Here is a 22,534-nt window from a genome sequence, read left to right as displayed (position 1 = left end):
AAAAAAAAATAGAGAATAAACGGGAATGTAAGTGCATGTGAGTGAGGGAGAGTGTAGTATGTGAGTGAGTGTGAGTAGTGAAATGTTTTCATATGTGATCTAAACAGTTATGAACTAGTCGATTTTTTGCGGTTTTACCCGCATCCCTTGGAAACTACTGCCCGTACAGAGATACTATATCCTATGTTACTCGGGAAGACGGTAGCTTTCTAACAGTGAAAGAGATTTTCAAATCGGCGCAGTTGTTTTAGAGCCTTTAGTGTACAAACAAACAAAAAATGTTTCCTCTTAATTATGTGAATATAATTTACCTCATATTCAGACGTGACAATAACCATACGAATAGGAACAAAGATTAACTCTGACAGCATATGCAGCTGTCATGATGTTTCTCTGCTCGGTCCATAAAACGGGAAAACAACTTTGAATGTAGCTAAAACTTCGAACTTCTTATAATTACAAAACAAATATTTAGTACTCTAAGGACCTATTTACATTAAGAATCAAGTATAAATGAGTAAAACAAAGTTAACATTAAAACTTGCAACACTTGGTACCCGGCACGAGTATCGTTATAATATTGTCACGTAATATTTCTAAGATATTTGCAAAGTTTAATTTTCACCCCCGTCTGAGTTAATATTTTATTTATTGTTTTGACCTCATTGGTTCGCATTGGACCGAATAAATCTGGAGTTTTCTAGGTTGAGTAGGTTTTAAAAACATTTATCAAGTGCTTATAACGTAGTGTGGTGGTTGCAACTGGGTCAGGCAGTTATTGAGAAAAATCAAATTAAAATCATTTTACTAGTAGGCAGGCTGAATATATTGATATTTTTTACAGGGAAATCAGAGGTAATGTATACTTAATACCTCAAGCTGAAGAGTGTATTTGTTTGTAAAAATACATTCTTATTTTTCCTCTTAAAATCCTTTCAGTGCCATAGTTACTATGGTTTTTAATCCAGCTCTCTCAAATTTCTTCCATTTATTACTCGCTATTCTATCAAAATCGGAGTACCTAACACTTTCCCTTAATATAAGCGAACAATAAATAATATCTGATATGATACATCCCCTTCTCACAAAAGACGTGATTACCACAACAAATAAGTATTAGTTTTCCTTACAATTTAGGCGTTTAGCACACAATAGTAGCTCTGTTCGCGCTCTGCGATTCCATTTGCAACAATCATTCTATTCTAGACAGGGTTGCCAGCTCTAAGATAATGAAAATGGGTATAGAAGATTTTAATGTGGTAATTTTATGGCATAATCTAAGATAGTGGACGACCGTGTTTCGGAGGATACGATAAACTGTAGGTCCCGGCTGTCATTTGAATAGTGTCTTCGTAAGTCTGAAAACTGGTATTGAGTTGCCCGGATAACTGGGTTGAGGAGATCAGATAGGTCAGTAGCTTTTTGTGAAACACTGGTACTCAGCTGCATCCGGTTAGACTGGAATCCGACCCGAACATAGTTGGGAAAAGGCTAGGCAGATGATGATCTGATATGATACTTCACTTCTTACACAAAAGTATTAGTTTTCCTTTCAATTTAGGCGTTTAGTATACAATAGTAGCTCTGTTCACGCTCTGCGATTCCATTTGCAACAATCATTCTCTTCTAGTAAGGGCTGCCAGCTCTTAGACAGTGAAAATGGGAATAGCAGATTTTAATGGTGGTTGATTATGGTAATTTTATGGCGGATAAATAGGGATGGCTGGCAATATTACAGTTTTTAACTAAAAATCCTAAGTTCCAAACACGTGTATTATTTTGTATTATCTTCTATTTTGAGTTTAGAATCCCGCTAATGACATACAGCTTAGAACATTAAAAAGCCGATTGAGAGAGAAGAGAAACCTCACCAAAACCACAGCTAGAAAACTAGGCATCACCTAGTAATATTACAAATGCGAAAGTAACTCTGTGTCTGTTACTCTTTCACGTCTAAACCACTGAACTGATTTTAATAAAATTTGGTACAGAGATAGAGTTGACCCTGAGAAAGAACATAGGATAGTTTTTATCCCGGACTTTTGAAGAATTCTCTTGGAAACGCGATATAACCGAACGCGCGGAAGCTAGTACTAAATAATTTCTGAACAAAGAACAATTGTAATCCCAACCTATTTGCAATTTATGATAATTAGAGCTCCGTTACAATGCATTCAAAGCGCAATTTATCGCTGAAATTACAGCGTTTGCTTGCAATAATGCCTAATGAATCTAATTACTCATTAAGTTCGGTATTTACATAATTATCCTTACTGATTTCATTACATATTATAAAACAAAGTCACATTTTCTGTCCCTATGTCCCTTTGTACGCTTAAATTTTTAAAACTACGCAACCGATTTTCATGCGTTTTTTTAATAGATAGAGTGATTAAAGAGGAAGGTTTATATGTATAATAACATACATAAATTAGTAGGGGAATATTGTTATCCCGTGCGAAGCCGGAGCGGGTTGATAAATTCGAAACTATGTCTATCTGTCTGTAGATTTCTCACGCAAAAAATACTAAGCATTTTTAACAGATAGGTTCTGACCTATAGAGCCAGAGAAAGGACAACTTTCAGCATAAAATTTAACTTTTTACCCGGTTGTGGAAAGTTGTTTTTCCGGGACGTGCGTGAGTGAAACTGCGGGGAACAGCTAGTAAACAATATTTTTAAAGGACTATAGACCCATATCAGGTGGACAGACGACCTTATAAAGGTCGCCGGAAGACGGTGGATGCAGGTCGCCTCCAACAGGTATTTGTGGAGATCTAAGGGGGAGGCCTATGTTCAGCAGTGGACGTCCGCCGGCTGAGATGATGATTATGATGATAGACCCATAATTTTAGGTCTTCATAAACTATAAAAAACATATTAAATCATTAGTTTCAGGTTCAGCTCTAAGAATTCAACTCTATAAACAACATAAAAAAGGTATTTTAACCTAATTTACTTTTATTATCTATCCATTCCAAAACAAGGCTAAATAAATAATCTTAAGCTTTTAAATAAAACCTTTTAACAACAAAAGGTCCATAATACATTAATTTTATGTAGAATTTTAATTACTTTGTGAGCTTAGTATCAGGAATGCTATAGCGGAGTAAAGTCATGAAAATATTTTAACTTGGCCTAAAAATGGCCGCGGTATGCTTTGAGTTTTGAGAAATTTTGCAATATAAAAAGTTTAAGAACACAACATACTCGTACATGTATAAAAAAATGATAAAATAAGGCTTTATATCCTTGTTGATAGGTTGATTTTTAACAATATAATCAGCCTATACGATACTAGATATTCTTCGCGATTTCAGCCGCGTCCCAGTTAGGTTTTCACTATAAGAGAGATTAAACTATGAATCAAATTTCAATTAAATCAATTGTTGGTATATATAGGTTGTTTTGTAGTTTTTGAAAACTAGAAAAAAGTCAAATCTTGGCAGATAGACGGATAGACTTACACACGTTCGCTTTTATAATGTTAGTATGGATTTGTGAAGTACGGAGCGCTATAAAGTTCCTTCTCAGTTTGACGCATTTAGCTTTTACCTGCATCCTTCACAATAATGCACTTTTAATGCAAGGCCACAACTAATGATTATGTGATATGACTCTACAGGTAAAAAGAATTCAGTTATTTGTCATTATATGTAGTTTTTTTTACGAAATGTGGCAACCCTGAAAAGGGGCCGGCGACCAATTACCGGTTCTTTTCACACGGAATTGCGTTTTCATTAAAAGCAATCTTTTTATGGAAAATTATGGCATTTTCGAAAAGTGATTATTCAAAAGATCAAATGCTTGATTGATGCTTTGAATACCATTTGTAACTCCATTCAAATAATGAACATAATAATCAACAGAAGAAATAAGAGGGGTTTTACTGCCATCCAAACCTTGTTTGCACTTTTATATTTATACTAAACTCCGCCAGCGGTTTCACCCTCTTCCTGAGGGAACTACCTCCGACACCCGGATATTATAGTAAGTAATAAGTAATAGTAGCCTAGACGCAGGTGAATCTATAGTAATAGCATTCGCTCGAAGGTTAACATAAATTAACAGTACCCAGTTCATTATGAACGGCATCAACTTCTAAATCAGCTTTATTTAGACGTAACTATGAATGATTATCAACCAACTGACATTAATGATGGTCATTCGTATCATAACTCAAACTTGCTATTGTTCTACTAGCTCTTTTCCCGCGGTTTCACTTGCGTCCCGTGGGAACTACTATCAGGATAAAATATAACCTATGTTACTCAGGAAGAGTGTAGCTTTCCAACAGTTTTTACCACAAACAAAGAAACAATAAATGTTTCTTCTTTATTATATTAGTAGGTCTGTATAGATAACTTATACTTCATTGGTTGAAGTGGATATCAAGAGACTATTACTAGGAAACTCTAGCAATTTAGGGGTTCACAAAAATGCCAATAATGACTACACTTTGTCTAACTCCGAACTTTAGTTAAAAAGAATCGTTCGACCTAGAATTGATGCCTAGAAAAGAATACTCCGTAAGTTCTCCATAACAAATTGGTAGCCATTTATTTTGGCACAGAAAAGGATCATTTAGTAGAAGTAAGAATTAATCTTGCATAGAAATACAGCCTCTAAATTATTAGCAGTTATTTACGACTAGCTTCCACCCGCGGTATCACCCACGAACATTGAGGAATGCTCTACGCATCCAGTTAAAGCCTGTAGCCTTCTTCGATATCTGGATGCTAACTGCTTCCACCGATTTTGAACAGATCTTGAGAGACCACCTTCGCACACTTGGGTATATAACTTATACCATAAATGTCATCCCAAATGGTTCAGCAGTTTTAAATAGCGTGAAAGCTAAACATATAAACCATTAACACTTTTATATGTTAGAGTAAAGTAGGTTCATATTATATTTTGTGTTTTTTGACGTACCTACCGACGCGACGTACGTGTAATGATAATTCACAAATTAATAGTTTATTATTTAGACATCATACATAAATTCAGCAGCCAAGTAATGCCATCAGGAAACCACGCAAATAGTAAAGCGATTACACGCCACTGACAAATTGTATGAACGATATTAATAGTTTTGAACGCAGACAAATCGTAAAATGTGTGCAACAAGCTGAATTTCAGTAGACATAAATCATACGTTTCGGTAAAACTAGCTTTAGTCTACGATTTCACCGCATGCCTAGGAAACGACTTTTACCACCTGGATAAAAAAAAGCTTAGGTATGTCCGTACAGAGTGTGATAACTTCCTTTTTGTCTTCCTTAATCGGTTCAGCGGTTTTAGTGTGAAAGCGTGACAGATAGACTGAGTTACTTTCGGATGAATATTATAGAAAGCTTTATAATTTTCTGTACGTACAGGTTTTTACTTACGGCCATTTAATAATGCACAATGTATATACATACCTATAATGTATATAATATACCTACTACATTGTAAATAATTTTAACACCCCAACTTGGTATTTTAAATAAAACCAACTTTTATAATATTTTCATTAAAGCCTCCTTTGGGAGCAATGCCGAAGCTCATAAAAATGAATTTATTGATTCACATTAATACAACTTCGATTCAACGCGAAATAATTTGTATACCTTTTTTAATAAAAGTAAATGTACTGTTACAGCCTTTTTTTCGTCCCACTGCTGGGCTGCGGCCTCCTCTCACACGGAGAAGGATTGAGCATTAATCACCACGCTTGCTCAATGCGAGTTGCTGATTTCAGACTTCATAGTCCAGGTTTCCTCAAGATGTTTTCCTTCACCTTTTGATCAGCCATTGGTATCCAAGATATACTTAGAAAGTACATACAAAACTTAGAAAAGTTGCATTGGTACTTGCCTGACGTGGAATCGAACCCACACCCTCATACTCGAGAGGTTGGTTCTTTACCCACTAGGCCACCACGACTTTCGACGAAAAGTAAATGTACATCTATATTATTATTTTATGTGTGTAGGAATTCGTTGGTCCTTCACAGAAGACACGAGAAGGCGCTTGGCAAGAATAAGTACTTTTCTTTGTGAAATCAATTCTTAATAGTATTGAGATTCTGCGCCAGGCGTTCTGGCATTTTATTTCTCTGTTCTTGCTACAGATGTAGTTTAAAAGTCATCTAATTGGATATAAGTTCTTCGTTCTTCCGAATATTTAAACTATGTTTCTTCTTTTTATGTGTTTGTACTTAGTTTGGTTTTTCGCAGTTTTACTCACGTTCTAATAACTTCCTCGTGTACTCCGAAAACGTACTATTTCAACCTCAATGCCTTTTATCTAGATTATTTCAGGCTTTTCATCTTTAGCAGTCGTTACGGGTACTCAGAAGTCTTACCAAAAGAGTACCGAGTTGCCACGGTAACAGTATTTATTAGGTCGGACAGACAGTCGCTACACAATTAGCTGCATCTGCTTAGACTGGAAGCCGAGACCAGTATACATAGTTGAGAAAAGGCTAGACAGATGATGATTCTTTCAGACTGGTTTAGAAGTCCCCAACAATGCTGATTCTATCTGGCTTTCACTTGTAACCCCAGAGTAGTCAATACATTAATATTCTGCCGAGCACAGGTCTAGCGAGATCCATCAATTATTTAGACACAGACAAAATAGGCACGTTTCAATACAGTCGCAGATTGTGTGGGCGCCGCCACTCAGGCGTGGCGTGGCTATAATATTTATTGCTTTGTGAATTTTTGCTAACGCCAATCCTGGGAAACAAAGGTTACTTTTTATTTAATACTAGCTTTCCACCCACGGTTTCACCCGCATCCCGAGATAAATGCTTCCCGTAGCCGGATGATGACAAAAACTATCCTATGTCCTTCTCCCGGGCCTAAGCTATCTCCCCTCTAATTTTGAGATTAATTGGTTCAGCCATTCTTGATTTATAAAATGTGTAACTAACACGACTTTCTTTTACACATTTAGATTATAGGTTCTTACGAAACTTCAATAGCTATGTGCAAAGGGAAGATATGTAGTCTAGAAAAGCCTGGAAATATACTTCTTTTTAGACGGTTGAGGGACGTGGGTGAAACCGCAGGGTGCAGCTAGTACTTGTCATAAAATTAAATAATTCCAGTACGCTTTAGTGCATTGCAGTAACTTTTATCACCTTGAACGTCGTGAAAATGCATTCAGTTTTGTGAATGTCAAGGTCTGCTACTAAGCTGGTAATTTGAAGGATGAATAAAATGGTTTCGGCCTGTCTTTTTAACCGACTGCTAAAAAAAGGATAGAAAGAAGGTTTTCAATCAAGATGCAAGTTATAGTAAGTGTGGGCAATGGTCATAAAGTGTGTTACATTCTTCCTACAATATTGTATCTGTCTTTACCATGGTACAACGGTTTCACACATACCGTGGCAACTACTAGTACCTGGATAAATGGGCTATCTAACGCTTTAATTTTCTTTTTATTTTATGAAAATAGCACGCATTCCTAGATTTTTGCTGATCAAGAGATTACATTTGAGCATCAGTTACCTTTTCTGATTCTGTAATTCTAAATTCTTTCCAAAATCAATCCTGTAATTGAAAATAGAGGTACAAGCTAAACTAATATTAGTCTACAGTCGACGAATTGATGTATGCCTAAAGACGGCAAGTCAATACTGATGAATTCACTCTGAGCACTACAGTTTCGGAAGTATAGAGATTATTTGTTCGTCGTCTGTTTGTGCGTAGTATTTGTGAAGCCAATGGCATTGGAGTACACACGAAACCCTATCTATTCGTAAAGCGTACTGTCAACAATGAAAGCTGAGTTTAATTGGTATATTTTTGTCTACGAAAACTGGGAGCTTTTTTGTATAGCTTCTGTCAGTCTTTCCTATGTGATTAACAGACAAAAGTGTTTTTATTGATTGAGAGATTAGATAATAAGTTAATAAGCTGACCGTAATGGACATGTGTAAATTGTAAAAAAGACGACCGCAAGATAATTTGTTGATTTCGTTTTACGTATATATGCCGCATTTTAAGTGCAGTAAAATTTTACTGCATCCTTTCATAAATACTTGTCCTATTAGCAACAATAGGATTATAGGGCATTCAAAACAATCTATCTCCCGGGGCTGAGGAAGCTACTATGCACATCTGGATAAAAGTAACCTAAAGTACTCGGCCTCTAGACTAATTGTACACCAATTTTCATTTAAATCGGTTCAGCAGTTTTGGCACGAAATCACAACAAGAAGACAAAAAGACAGTCATTTATAATATTATTAAAGACAACAAAATTCCTTATACCTTTCATTCTATTGTCATTCCTATTACATAATACCATTAGTCCAAAAAACTTTCGTCACTGTCACACAGGTCGGCCCATAATCAGATTTCCGGCAGATCACAGCTCTAGAGGTAAAAATAGCTATGATTTTGACAAAACCGTTTGTCTAGACGACTGCCAAGTCCCGGGCTGACTCACCAGGTTCAATTAAGCCGGGTATTATTAGATTTAGGGTTCTTGTCAACCAGTTAATGTTGCAGCAAAGGTTATTGTAACCTTTAGAGTGATACAGTGCAAACTTTTAGGCGGCCGATAGTTTGTTTCGGCTCATAAATCAGTTTGAGGTGGAATGGAAGTATGCACATTACAGAGATCGGGTATTTAGCCGGTATCAGATCGACTGAAAACTAGTTGAAATCAAGATACTCTTTAGAAGAAAATGCATGTTTAGTCTGCAGTCTGCAGTGTGTGGGTACTTTTAGGGTTGCGAGAATCAACGGCCACTATTTAGGGTATTTATTATGGTAGGTACTTCTTATCTAGTAAACATACAGTCCATAAGATTTTGTATCTCACTGAAGCCCCGGAAAATACAAGTAGGTATAACACAAACCAGATAGCAATTTTGAATGGGGTTAAAATAAACCATAAATAACATGAAACACTGTAATTCGGCCACGGCTGGTCATAGTCCTTTAATTATAAATATAGGCGTGCCACGGCGTTCCCTAATTTATGCTAGTAAGTATACGTTTTGTTGCTACGACGGAACGAATGTTATTATTATTATTTGAATGACCTAATTTTAGTTTTAGAAAGTATGGGAAATAATTTTTGGAGTGTAATTTAGTTTGGTATTGGATTGTTTTAGTTTTAACTATAGGTCAAGATGAAAATATCTATATATACTTACGTTATATAGCCTGAACATAGCCTGACAATAGTTTTATTGACAGCGAATGTTCGAATAACAACGCCTAGGGTGAAAGCCCTATAAAACTATGAAAATATGATGTCATCTTGCAAAGCCCATATTCATAACTTTCATAACACAATACTTTTCTATTTTAAGAAGTGAAACAAACAGACAACCCAATGAATAAAATTTGCAATTTGATAACTAACAAAAAATATGTATTAGGCATGAATATAAATAACCATTGATTACGTTATCAAGGAGTTTTGGTATTTAATTAAGAAGTGAAGTTTATTGGTCATTTTCATGGAGGAAGGAAAGATAACGGAGATGCCATAAGGCAGGTAAGGTAGGTCAGGCGCCTTCTTGTAGGTCAAGTGACGTACGGTAGGCGTGATCAGTTACTAGAACTAAACAGGCGTTCGGGTTCCTTGTCAAATCGAAGAGCGGTCTTAATTAATTGGTGATTTTATTTTGAAAATAATCAACGGGTTCTCAAGGAAGCGGGTAAGGGCGGAGCTAGTAACGTTCCTCGTCCCTCAAACACCCGCATGTTGTGGCGCTACTTTCTTAAGAGATTTTGCGTTATGACATCTCCGCTAGTCATTTTATTATCCATGGTTATTTTCTTAGCTTTAGGAGTAAAGTTTATTAAAGGGGCCAGATTTATGACCTGTAGTTTATTATTTAGGAGTTAAGGTCTTAGGTATTTGAAGATTGTGGATTGTGCTTACTTAGGTTTACGGTTGTTGTTATTTTAACGGTTTATTGTTTTGTTTTAAAAGCTTTATAATAATTAGTACCTATACAAAGTTTTAATATGCTAAAACAAGATTATACACTATCACGTTTCATATAAACCTCACTACATTATGTCAGAGCGGCCGGTAGCTATGCCTATAACTGTCAACGGTGATTGACTGTCTTTGCTGTGAGAGAATGTGGACATAGTACAATATGTACATAATGCTGTACAGTGAAATATTGATGGGCAGTTTCATTTACACCATGTATGTTGTGCTTCTAGCACAATGAAGTGTTGTATTTCATACATTTCTGTCCTCCGTCTTTCTTCCCACGCCCAGATAAAATATGGCCTTTACTCTTTCTCAGGATCTAACTAGACTATCTGAGTACCTTTTATTTAAATGGGTACAGTAGTTCGGTGTGAAAAAGCAAGCATATGTATAGACAGACACACTAACCTTCTTTCGCATATAAAATATTTAGAAGAATTAAGATTTCATTTCTATAGCGGTAAAATAAGTGTAGGCAAGAAATAGTGCACTGCAGAACACTAAGAAACCATAGCCACTTTAAGCTCATTCATTAAATATTATCCACTTTCCTAAATTAATATTAATAACTATAACTTAATCGATTAACCAAGACATTATAATCAGAAAATGAACAGAAACTGGTCTTCATCACGAACCGTTAGTTAATGTAATATCCACCCGTGTCGGCAAACAGAGCCCAAACTGTCGGCAATGTCGGCTCCGCGAGAATATTATCGACAAAGTGTCGGATGAGTGTCTGTTAACCTGAAATAGCGAGCCACCAAACTATTAAATAAATTGTCTTGGTAGTGGCAAAGTTTTACCCAATCTACATGCAATAATATGATGAAAAAAAATTGTTCGTTTGTACCCTAAAAGCTGCGAAACTATTGAACCCATTTGAAAAATTATGTCACTGTTATAATGCTACACTCATCCCGAGTAGGTAACACAGGCTATATTCTATCCAAATAAGGGCTTTAGTTCTCTCTCTATTATATCGATTATGTACCAATTTACTAAAAATGTAATAATCCCGATAGAAACTGGTCTTCATCACGTTAGTTAATGTAATAGGCGCCCGTGTTGGCAAACAGTGCCCAAACTGTCGGCAATGTCGGCTTCGCGAGAACATTATCGACAAAGTGTCAGATAAGTGTCTGTTAACCTTAAATGACTGGGTTCCGGCAAAAATAGCGTGCTTGCGAACTATTCAATAGATAGTTTTGGTAGTGGCAAGTTTTTCCCAATACAAAGTATTCCATACATAACGTCATGTACATACATAGTTACAATCGAAAGATTTTCTTTCATATTTTTAAGTTTTTGATTTAAGTATATTCTTTTCATTATCAGTCTTTTTGTAGTTCCATTGTTAGGCATAAGCCTTCTCTCACACCGAGAATCAAGTTTTATATTCTTAAAAGATTATTCTTTCGGAAATAATAATATGCTTATGGAACCTTCCCTGTTCATACATATTCATTAAAAAAAACACTTCATAGTTTTGGATCGTTAAAACTCTACTGAAACCGGCCAAATATGCATAGGCCAAATATAAATATACATAGGCATATGTGATAAAATAAGGAACGTACTATGTAATATTTTTTTTATTAGAATCTACTTTAGATTAGGTACACATATTACTAAAATGGTTTGTGGACACAGACGTATTATAACTAAGAGACTCGAGAATACATATTCAGTTAATGAAATGTAAATATTCTTGAAAATTAACACGGAATACTAATTTGAAGTAATGAAAACTATGCTACAAAAGAAGGCACGAAACTACTATCACAGAATAAAGATTTACCTACTACTATTTTTCAGGCAGTTCCCTAAGTATGCTGATGAGAACGTATATTTTTTAAGTCTGATATAGATAGGGCCCAAAAAAATTATTAGTTACCTAGTTCTTAATTCTGTACATTTTACTCTGTAAAATCACAAGGTGTCCGTTCGCTGATAGGTAACCCTATTTTTAGCGCATAATTTTGGACCATTTTTAACGAAGTAAATAAGCCATATTTTGCTAACAATATAATTTTATCAATGTTTGACTTACCGTACGCAAGAATGAAACATCATCCTGCTCGCTTGCTCCCCCCTCCGCTTCCGCCATCTTGGATTCTCAGTAGACTGTCAGTGCGTTACTGATGCGTTGCCATAACACGAGAAATGCATCACTGTGAACAAAATAATGTTCATTTTATTATAATTTATCATTTTACGAGTACGATTTTTAAATATTATTTAATCAATTAATAGTTTGATAAGGTTTTGATTTAAAACAAAATACAAAATGGCTGAGCGCATTCGTGTAGTTTCAAATTGAAAAAAATATGTCTCCAAAAACTCTTAAATATGAATTTATTGGTATAGGTATATGTATGTAGTGTAACTAAATATTTCTCAAAGACATGTAGAATTGTAGAACTAATGCAATAAAGTTTCATCAGTTTCACAAATATTAGGTTTTCAAATTAGTTGCGTCTATTTTTATTTCAAGGCTACTTTTTATACAAATATGTTAATATCTCCAACCTCTATTTCCAAATATCTATTTACCGACACTTAGAACTGTCCTTAGAACCGTACGCATGACTTCGCATCTATTAAGTTCTAAAAATAACCAACAGTATTTACAAACTATGGTGCAAACACGCCATAAGTTGGTCTTATAAATACGCAGTAATATTAGTTCTTAGAATTTTCAATTTAGCGAAGTACTGTTTAATAACATTTACACTAATTGAGGATGTTATTTCTAGATCTTTAGAAAACTTGTGTGGTACCTACTCAGAAGCCATAAAATGTAATAACCAGTCTGAACAATGGATGGATGGCGTTGACTAGGTAACCAGGTTGAGAAGATCAGTTAGGCAGTCGCTTCATGGAAAACTGGTACTCATCTTCACCCTGTCAAACTAGGAGCCAACTTCTGCATATTTGGGAAAAGTAACTAACAAGCTTTTACCACAACAAAGTTATATATTTTATGTAAAAGCTTTTTGGCTTTTGCATAAACGCTTATATGTAAATAATAACTCATTTTCACACGCCATTGTCAAAACTTTTTTATTCAGTAAATGCCAGAGCCACCCATTGTAATTCTACCTAACCCTCCCCTACACACTGTCGACCACGGAGGCAGGAAAGATGAACAGAGATGCTTTAAGGCCAGGCGCCTTCATGTAGGTCAAGAAACGTAAACTAACGAAGGGTAAAAGTTCCAAAGAAGGTATATAACGGCTAGTAACGTTCTTCGTCCCCCTCGCACCCGCATGTTGTCGCGCTACTTGCTTAGGAGATTTTCCGTTATGACATCTCCGCTAGTCATTTTGTTCTCCATGCTGTCGACTTAGGTACTATCCTTAACAAAGGCCTAACCTGTTGTACTCTGCCACTCAAATAATAATGCCTCTGTGGGTAGCGAGGGGGTTAAACTTTTACCGCGCCACTTGTAGGGTTAACTACCTGAAACTTACGTGTGTAAGTTACAGGCGTTTATTACGGGAAGTGAGGATTATAGGAAAGAGTTAAGGTTTTTAAGTAATTAAGTTTAGCTTAAGTTATTGTAAATCAAGCTTCCACTAGCGGTTTTGTCTGTGTCTCGAAGGAAATAAGTATTTCGCTGACCCGGACAAAAAGTAGCCTGTGGTCTCGCTCGATATAATATTGTCTTTTTAACACTTCGACTTCGAGAGTCTAAGTCGTTCCGGAAGAAAGCGCGTTCTAACAAACTCTTCAGCTTCATAATATTCGTAAAGATAAGTTAAACTGTATTTCTGCAACATGTAAGAACTAGTTATTTATTACTCTTTGTTATGATTATAATGTCCCTAAGGCTTGCGACCTTGACCTACATCAACACGTTACATATGTAACAAGAACCTTATAATAGTTTCAGACAAATGACTGAATAATTGCGTAATTGAACGTAACAAAACTAATAATAAATTAAAACTTTCCTAATACGTATCTATACCTAATAATAATATTTTACTTTTTACCCTTTTGCAGAAACCGCTAGAAACAACTACTACTTAAGTGTGTATGTAAATTAGCAGAAATGCATCTAATATTCCAGTAGAAACCAAAACTTATTATTGAAATTATCTGTATCATCTGCCGAGCCTTTTCCCAACTATCGTCGGCTTCCAGTCTAACCGGATACAGCTGTGTACCAGTGTTTTACAAGGAGCGACTGCCTATCTGACCTCCTCAACCCAGTTACCCGGGCAACACAATACTCCTTGGTAAGACTGGTGTCAGACTTACTGGATTTCTTACTATACTAGCAGACTATGTATACTGGCAGTATAAAAACTGCACCAACCATAAATTCAATTTGAATTACACGTTACGTATTGCCTACTAGCTGGCATTGAACCGTTTATAAATACTGAATAGTACAAACACAAGGCCAGGTATTATTGCTCGTTCAAGGGTTATTCATAGGGCAACGCCTTGCCTTGAAAATGGCAAACGTCTAGTTTATTTTGCCAAACTTTTGTTTTAGTTCGAGGTTATTTGGCTAGACAGAATGAAAGAATGAAAGTTTGTTGTGTAAAGTTGGGGATATCGTATTTTTTTTAGTGACAATAATTGATAGATTGATTAAGATTAAGCTCTGAAGTTTGTGAAGAAAACAAAAGATGTCATCAGCCTTGTGTTAGGGCAGAGCAATCAAACTAACTTTCATTTATTTTTCAATATTAGCTATTTTCTAGACTATTTCTAGAATCGAAACAAGTATCAAATTGAGTGTAACAATCAATCAACTAAAATTCGTTTTTCAATATTAGCTGTAGGACGACTATTTCTAGAATTGAAGCCAGTATAATATGATTAGCTTCGGTCCGCAGTTCCACCCGGGTACCGTAGAAGCTACTACGCGAATCCGGATAACAAGTGAACTCACGGACACTGAAAGTTTTCGCATCGGTCCTGTATTTTCTGAGATTAACAGGTTCAAGTAAACAAACTCTTCAGCTTTACAATATGAATATAGATAAAGCTAACTATAATAATAAACAAATTATTCACCCGTTTAATATCACTTCACTACATAGAATAAAACAAAGTCGCTTTTTCTGTCCCTATGTCCCTTTGTACGCTTAAATCTTCAAAACTACGCAACCGATGTTCATGCGGTTTTTTTATCAGATAGAGTGTTTCAAGAGGAAGGTTTATATGTGTAATGACATTCATTACCTATATAGTGGGGAAATAATATAATCCAGTGCGAAGCCGGGGCGGGTCGCTAGTTAATAGATAAAGTTAACTATACTAAGCTGTACATAGGCCTTGCCTTGCAGTATCATAATTCTATGCACGTAGGTAAAAAGGTTCTGCCAAAAGGTCAGACGGCAGTTGCATGCGTACTGCAAGTCGGTATGCAACGGTTAAAGTGATTTATATTGCACAGCCATAAATAAGAGAATTTTGTTTCTATTGCCGGTACATTGCGGACTTTCTTGTACAAAGACTTTTCTTTTAGTGGTTTTGTTAGAAATTGTAGCGATTTTTGGTTTTTCGATCTTTGTCTATTGAGAATTTCGTTGCTGAAAAGTTTGTTCCACAATTTCTACTTCCCAACAAAAACACATAGGAAGTGATGAAGAGCGGGCATTTTTGGGGCTTTTTATAAATTTCTATAAACTGCAGCGTGATTCTATAAGACTTCACTCTAAACTTCGCATCTGAATCCGCCGTGAGTTACTACACTAGCGCTACTCTTGCGAGTTGAACTAAATTAAACTCGAGATTTTGACAGATAAAGTATGAGATGACTTTTAGAACGTTTTGAACCGAATGTGAAGTGAGAGTGAATAGCGAAGTGAAATGCGAGTTGTTGTCTGAATTTTATAGAATCGACGTATTGAACGTATTTTGAAGAAAGAAACTTAGCAGTAACAAATCATCTGCCTAGCATTGTCCCGACGTTGTAAACGGATAAAAAATTCCTATCGCCTTTGGGGATAGGAATTTTTTATCCGTTTACGGAAGAAGCCTTTGGGACACGGGCAAAACCGCGGGCGGTCTACTAAATATTAGCAAGTTGCTAGCGTGACTGAATACTCAATGCCGGACATACAGCCAAGCATCGTAGTTTCATTAATAAATAACGACCACATTCCATAGTTTTTAACGCGGACTTTAAAGCTTATGTATGATAATAATCCATTTACCCGACTTTTTACGTTAAATTTTATGTTTCTTTTGGTACAGTTTTGGCTATTATTTTCAAATTTATATAACATGCACTTTATTAATACGTTAAGATGGCAAAGTATAACTAAATCTAAACTAATATTACGAAAAAAAGAATAGTCGTTTCTTTTATCTAAATTGCTCAAAATCCCTGAACGAATTTGAAAAATGCTTTCACTGTTGTGAAGCAAACATAGGCTATATTTTATCCCGATACGAAAAGAAATTCCTACTGGACACGAGCGAAACCGCAAGAAAACAACTAGTAATCAATAAGCGTTATGACCTTCCAAAAGCCAAATATAACAAAAGCAATAATTTATTCTGTGTTATGTAAAAACACAATGTAAGCACATATAACGAGTAGGTACATGACGGTTTTTGTTAGCGTCAGACTGAAAACCGCGCTGTCATGATCAATTGAAACTGGATATTGTGTTCATGTTGACGTGAAAGGTTGAATGTAGTCAATACATGTACTTTCTAGTAGCAAACATACCTGTAGCATATGGGTGAATAGCGTTCAGAGTGAAGCTTCATACAACACGAGTAGAAAATGTATAATGTGCCCTTGCTTGTGAGTTTTTTTAAAACAAAAATGTTTGGTATCTGCTTACATTTACGTATAGTATAAGTACTTCGATGATTAGATATGATTCAATTTGATACAATTTAAAAAATATTTGTACCTAGCGTATAAAACAAGTAAAAAAAAACACTGGTTCTCAGCTGGATCCAGTTATACTAGAAGCCTAACTTAACGTAGTTGGAAAGAGTCTAGGTGGATAATGAACATATTTTACATGATACCAATGAATTAAACACTCTAACATCACTATCGTCTGCAGAACTATCATTAGAAAGACCACAATTTAACCCAATTCGCATTTCACCAGCAACATGTACAAAATCGACAGTACAAGTAATATTTTGTATACACGTAAATACAGTAGGTACAGCAGCCCCGAGGCTCCCATTCATCATCATCAGAACGTATTCAACTCACGGCTGCATGAATAAACAGATCGCAAAAACCGGAAAATATTCGTTATTTCTAGATTTTATTCAGGTGCTGAAAAGAGGATGGATTTTGTAGGTAAGATTTTTTGTCTGTTTGCAGAATAATATGGGAAAAGATGTTACTTGTCGTAGTAAATAAATTACAATTTAGTTAAGTTCTTCATTTATTATCGTTATTTTTAAAACAAAATATATGCATATTAAAAAAAATGTATTTAGCTATAGTGGGAAAAGGGTCTGGTGATAACTAATTTTGAAAATGGGCTACAAATAATATAGTAGGTGTGATGTTTTTATCAAAATGTTCATGCTATAATTTTTGGTACCTGCACAAAGCGTCGACAGGGATATATTAAAATGTTCAATATGTTAACACATATTAAATATCCCATTTATTAAAAAAGAGAAATGAAAATTACCACGACAATGTGTACAAAAACATATATTTCTTTGATATTATATGATAAATCAGCTATTAATAAATTCTAACACAAAAATAAACTATACCTTAGTACAATGCCTCATAAATAGTGTTGGCAAGTACATATTTAGCAGAAGGTGTTGCCAGCCTATTGTTACAGTTCTCTTTGTTTTGCCGAGCTCATTAGCAGGCACGACTAGTTTCCTCAATTAATGTAATGATCCTGGATTTCATTAAGTAAATATATTTTAGTAGGTAATTTAAAAATGAGATTCATTATAATCCAGAAAAATTGGACCGTCCGCGTCGGCTAAATCTATAAATATACTAGTTAAATTTTTTCAGGACTACTGGACCGATTGAAAAAAATACATATACCATTATTAAATAATCCATATCGAAGAAGACAAGATTCGCTAGTAAAACCGCCTGCCAAAGCTACTTTACGACATATATTGTAACATGTCATCAAAACAATAAACTATAGGGTGCAAAAGAGTAAAAAATCCAATTAAATGCATGTCCTCGTCCTTCCATTCCAATATATTTTCACGATTCTATTCCAATTGAAAAAGTGATTGAGATTTTTTGCTGTTATGTGGAAAAACTATTGAAAAGTTATTTTAGCAAATGGGTCACAACTCTTATGAAATGATATGTAAAAGAATTGTAGGTAGGTTACTTAGGACGTGCTAAACTGTAACTTTAATACTCATAAACATGAAATCTAAACAAAAAATACCTTCTACAAGTACATATTGAATTTTCGTAGCGTTCGTAGAGCCTTCGTAGCAAATGACTACGAGCTACGACGTAGCGATTTCTCGTAGCACAAAACACTGGCTACAAGTCTTCGAATTAGTTACCTACTGAATCAGATTAAACGTAATTTCGGTAGAGGAAAAAAAACTTGTTTGAATATGTAATATGTAAAGCGGTTTATTAAAATTGCTAGGTAGGTACTTGAAATCTCTCTAATTATGCCCTTCAACTAATTTTAAGCAGTTTTGGAAATTTAATTGTACTAGAAAATCGCACATTTTCGGTGTAAATACAACTTTCACACCCTAAAAAGCTTCATAAATTCAGTTGTTTCCGGGTTCCTTCCGACATTTCGCAATTTCACGCGAAAGTGTCAAGGTTAACCCAATTGCACCCGACAACGACCTTATATTAAATAATTTTTCCTCACGAATTGTTTCTAGACAACAATTGTTTTGATACGAGTAGCCGAGTATTTTATTTGCAATACTGTCATCATCTGGGTTGGAGTCGGCTTCCAGTTTAACCGCATGCAGCTGAGTACCTACTAGTGTTTTACAAGGAGCGACTGCCTATATCTCTCGGGCAACCCAATACCCCTAGGTTAGACTGGTTGTCAGACTTACTGGCTTCTGACTAGCTGTAACGACTGCCAAAAAAACACATTGATGTCTAAGATATACTTAGAAAGTACATACAAACTTCAAAATCAAACCCACACTCATACCTCAAGAGCTTGGTTCTTAAACCACTAGGCTACCACGACTTTTCCAATATAATATGAAAAATAAAATAAATATACGTGATAGGTGTTTACCCAAACCAACAGAAGCTTGTTATCTTTTTAAATTAAAGGCAATCAAACAATATTGAAACGAACCAAAATATTGCGTAATACGTGGTATGAAAACCTCTACCAAAATTGAACTTTTTATTTTTGTTCGGCAATAATTGGAAACTAGATATATTAAAACGAATTTTATTTTATTAATTTTAATCATCACTAGCCGTTTTTCCGCGGTTTCACCCGAGTCACGTGGGAACTATTGCCCGTACCGGGATAAAACATAGCCTAAATTACCCGGGAATAGTGTAACTTTCCAACAGCGTATGAAATTTTCAAATTATTTCAGTATATTCGAAGCCTTTCGGGTACAAAACGACACACAAAAAAAATCCTCTTAGTATAAATTAACATGCTCAGATTTTTTATTATTTTTGTTTAAATATGCATAATTGTATAATGCATAAGTTAACCGAGCTTGCACAGAGCAGAAAAAACTGCAAACTTTGTCGAAATTTAAACCAAGGTAAGCAATTTACTTGCCAGCCAAAATTAAATGTGTAATTATGCTTATAAAGCCGGTGTTGCCATACACAAAGTAATTACATTCCTGATTAGGTGGGTATGTCTAATATAAGGAAGGCGAAGTGTAATTCTTACCTAGAGCTTGTATTGCAGGGGAGAAAATTTTGGAACCGGTGATAGAACCGAAATATTTTTGGGAATTTTGGTTCAGGTAAGAAACAGTAATTTTTTTTCTGAAACATCAGACTAACCGTACTTTTCTAATGTGAAAATTTTATTTTCAAGTTATTTTTCATATTCATTCTACAGATTTATGTATGTATTTACATTAGGTATTTCTCCAGGAGAAGAGTAACTATTTACAAACTTGTTTTTACATATGTATTTGTAATGAGGACAATAATTTAATCTTTTTTTAGAACTATATTGACATAGTTATTCTTTATTTACATAGATATTTACAGCACAAAAAAACTATAAGGAGAAGAGCAAAAGATATCTCCTTTTTTTACTTATTTCATCAAATAAGTAACTGAGAATGAAGAAGAAACAAAACTAAAATGTCAGAAAATTATTTAATTTCAGGTATTTGTAATTGAGCCACATTATTTTCTCTTAAGTATATTCCAAGATTCTCATCTGTCACTCTTATGAAACCGCTCCCGTATGAAAAGATACGATGTTTCCTTATGTTTTCAGTTAAGATCTGACACAGATAAATTGAATTGTCAAGTTGGCCCGAATTGTATGGATTCGAGTGTTTTTGCTTCGACTGTTGTGACAAGTTCAATGGAGTCAGATAGGTTATAGAATACAAGCTTATGAAAATTAATGAATAAATTATTGCTTTCCTTTGAATGATGTTTGATGAAGAAGATATGTCTTTTATTAAAAACATTTTTACAAAAAAATATAAAAGGCCAAGTGCGGATCTGACTTGCGCACGATGGGTTCCGCACCAGAGCAAAAATGAGCAAAGAAATCACGGTTGATCTATGGGAACTGCTGTACGGCGTCAAATTTGGTTAGGCCAAAGATGTGATAATAATCGCGTACATACATACAGGTCAAACTGAAAACCTTGGTTTTTTAAGTCGGTCACAGGACAAGTTTCACCTGTGCTATTCCGCGAAACTGACTCACATATAGCCAGAAATATTTATCACTTACATTAAAAAGCTACTTAAAAATACATACAAAGTTATTGCACCCTATCATCTTACTTCATAAGTCAAATCTAACAAGTTATCACCTTCAACGAGGTATATTTAGCCACTTAAATAAGTTATCAGGCGAAGCTGCAGCAGAATACAGTTTGAATATTTATGAGACCGACTGTACAAGTTTCTAGGTGTCATGCAACGGAGTAAGGAAAGATGAAAGATGTCATAATGCAGCACCTTCTTGTAGGTCAAATACGTATAGTGGGCATGACCAAAACGATCAGTTACGATTGAGCTAAAGAGATGTTCGGGTTCTTTGACACATCTTGGGAAATTATCAAATGACCACTCACGCTGTGGGTGCAGCGTGAGGGAGTGTCAGACTCTTACTGACTAAAACCTATCATGTTTCTTGTGAAACCTTTATGTACCAGAGCCACGGTAACTCTTTCAAACAATCCCACAGACCCGGTAGGTTCTTTGAGACATCTGTCAACGTATACTACTACTTCGGTATCTATTCATAAAATGGGCGGGTTTCAAAGTAGGTATACGGAGCTAAGACAGTAACGTTCCTCGTTAACTGATCACCTGCATGTTGTCGCGTTACATTCTTAGGAGTTTTTGCGTTATGACATCTCCGCTAGTCATTTTGTTCTCCATGGTGTCATACAACTTTGCTGTTGAATTATGGAGTTAAAAGAGGATAGAATATGTACAGGAAAATACTTTAAAAGTTTCAAGATTATGAGAAAAGTTTGGACATGTTTATTTATTTTATTGCTCTTGCACTCTACTCCGGCGTAAATTGAACTATGAAATATGTCTTTCACATATATTTTTTTAATATTCGCTGACTTTATAAATATTAAATTAAATTAACCTTTTGAAGCAGTGCTTTGAATCAAAAGCTTTTTATAAAAAAATAAAACCGATGTCAGTAATATATTAAAATCGTCTCTCGTAAAGTTTTAAAAATAATATACTAAAAACCTTTTCTTAAGTCTGACAAATATTATGCTCACAAACACAAGAATCGGTCCAAACGAGATAATCGGACACAATCATACATCTCCCGAGCCTTTTCCCAACTATGTTGAGGTCGGCTTCCAGTCTAACCGGATGCAGCTGAGTACCAGCGTTTTACAAGGAGCGACTGCCTCTCTGACCTCCTCAACCCAGCTACCCGGGCACTATCTTTTTTTTTCAGTATTTTTCTTTGTACCTATTATCTTAATTAAGTAAGGCTATAAAATTAATAATCGTGTCTAGTGGTATTTTATGTCGGATAGATTGAGTGGACCACCTTTGTAAGACGACTAAAAAAGTCACGGTGTATTAACTTTTTAAAGTCGGTCAAAAAAAGATAATTTATCATCCAGTCTAGCTACCATGAACCAGGGTATCAATCGATATGTTTACCATAGCTCTCAGTTCCCTTGGGTCATGGTTATTGATTACAAAAGTTACGTATGACAGTCTGTCTAGACCACCATAGTTTTTAGTTAGTAAGGTCAAAGAACTGGTTTTAAAGTAATAAGTTTTATTTGTATGGAAAGTTACTTGGTTGTTTTTAATTTGGTAGAGTTGAAAGGATTCTCTAAGTATATACTAATAAAAAAGGAAACATTTTTCCTTTGTTTGTGCCCTAAAGGATCCGAAACTACTGAACCGATTTGATAAATTCTTTCA

At 35.1% G+C, this 22,534-nt stretch overlaps 1 protein-coding gene across 1 annotated transcript in view; it reads right to left on the bottom strand.

Moving 5' to 3' along the window:
- The window catches only part of LOC110378002 (ryanodine receptor), a 163,501-nt gene that overhangs the window by 99,328 nt on the left and 41,639 nt on the right, over nucleotides 1-22,534 (bottom strand). Inside the window, exon 2 of the mRNA XM_064042448.1 lies at nucleotides 12,017-12,137. Within this exon, the coding sequence (XP_063898518.1) occupies nucleotides 12,017-12,073 (57 nt within the window). The 5' untranslated portion in view covers nucleotides 12,074-12,137. The remainder of the gene's footprint in view (nucleotides 1-12,016; nucleotides 12,138-22,534) is intronic.

The sequence above is a fragment of the Helicoverpa armigera genome, chromosome 28 (genome assembly GCF_030705265.1).
Source record: "Helicoverpa armigera isolate CAAS_96S chromosome 28, ASM3070526v1, whole genome shotgun sequence".
Lineage (NCBI taxonomy): Eukaryota > Metazoa > Arthropoda > Insecta > Lepidoptera > Noctuidae > Helicoverpa > Helicoverpa armigera.
Note: the sequence above shows the minus strand (reverse complement) of the source record. Positions and strands in the feature narration are given on the sequence as shown.